Source organism: Octopus sinensis, linkage group LG6, assembly GCF_006345805.1.
Source record: "Octopus sinensis linkage group LG6, ASM634580v1, whole genome shotgun sequence".
Taxonomy (NCBI): domain Eukaryota; kingdom Metazoa; phylum Mollusca; class Cephalopoda; order Octopoda; family Octopodidae; genus Octopus; species Octopus sinensis.
This window is the reverse complement of record NC_043002.1, coordinates 19307571-19309005: the sequence shown is the minus strand read 5'-3', so window position 1 is coordinate 19309005 and position 1435 is coordinate 19307571. Positions and strand designations below refer to the sequence as shown.

The window sequence follows — 1435 nt, the reverse complement described above, 5'->3', positions numbered from 1 at the left end:
TTAGTCCAGTACTATTTGTGCTTTTGGTATTCATCATTAAACAATGTAATTTTGTAAAATGTTGTTGCCATTTAGGTTTCTTAATTTTGTACATATTTGAGTTGTGATAATCTACTTTTAACCTAATTAGTGAAATAAAACAGGATGTATATTAATTAACAATTCATTAGAGAAGATATTACAAAAAACTCTCTCTGATAATGCTACTTCACATTGTATTTGTGTAAGAACTCAACTGCAACAACAGAACAAAAAAGAATATCATCTCCAGTATACAAGTTTGGATTACAAATGATGTTAATGCACTAATCAATTTGCTTACCTACAAGTACATATCTGAAACTAATGTGACATTAGTGTTTTATACAGATTTATACACATATATGAACATATGCACGTATATACATTTCAATAATCAACATATATACGTTATACTTCCTTTACTGGAAACTACACACTTGTTTCAACATGAATGCTACTCATTTGTCTGATCCTGTTTTGTTTACAAGATTAATTGTTTTTAGCCTCATACCTTTATTCCTAATTGTGGGACTCATAGGTAACATATTTGTGATATATATTTATGCACGACAGTCCAAGAAAAGCAATGTAGAAACATTCATCCTTGTACTGGCTGTTATTGATCTCATTGGATGTATCCTTGGAATGCCTCTGGAAATGGCTGAACTTTACCCAGCAATTCAATCAAAATATTTGTGTAAATTATACAAGTTTATTGTCTTCACCTGTTCTATCATGTCATCCCTCATTCTTCTTATAATTGCCATTGAAAGATTCAGAAGGATATGTCATCCATCTAGCAAACAAATTACTTCAAAGATGTGCATTACTCTTATTATTTTCCTAATCGTAGCAGCACTTGCATTTGTCCTGCCACCTCTTTTCTACGCTGATAGTATTCCCTTTTCTCATGAACATATGATGTATATGATATGTGGCAGTGACTTCAGAAGACCATTCCTCTGGTTATATGCTCTCATGGCATTAATTATACACAGTATTGTTGTCCTCAGCATGACTGTACTTTATTCATTTGTTCGGAACACGATTTATAAGCATTTCAAGAAAGAAAAAAATAATGAAGAAACTTCGGAACATGAACGAATCAGTCGCACAAACATTGTGCTTATCTCAATTTCTGTTTTGTATTTTGTCAGTTTTTCACCAACTCTAATATTCTGTGTCTCATATCCATACTGCAAAGATTCTAACTTCTTGCAGATTTTGAAAGTAGTTTTATATCGTACTTGGATTCTAAATTCATCCTTAAATCCTATGGTATATGGATTCTGCAACAAAATATTCCAGAAAAGTTTTGTAAATATATTTACTAGGGACAAAACTGTCTTTGAAATGGAAGAGAAATTTTAGGACTTGGTTTATACGACATTTTCAACAGGGAGGAATACTTTCA

General features: G+C 31.6%; 1 protein-coding gene across 1 annotated transcript; it reads left to right on the top strand.

Annotated features, from left to right (window-relative positions):
* Positions 1-221: 221 nt before the first annotated feature.
* LOC118763831 (neuropeptide Y receptor type 1-like) lies at positions 222-1429 on the top strand. Its single transcript, XM_036503681.1, has one exon. It carries the CDS (start codon positions 469-471, stop codon positions 1390-1392), a length of 924 nt encoding a protein of 307 aa, XP_036359574.1. The 5' UTR covers positions 222-468; the 3' UTR covers positions 1393-1429.
* The last annotated feature ends 6 nt before the right edge of the window (positions 1430-1435 follow it).

What these genes read in the sequence shown, in the direction of transcription:
- LOC118763831 (XM_036503681.1), top strand. Translation starts at nt 469, where the DNA reads ATGAATGCTACTCATTTGTCTGATCCTGTTTTGTTTACAAGATTAATT.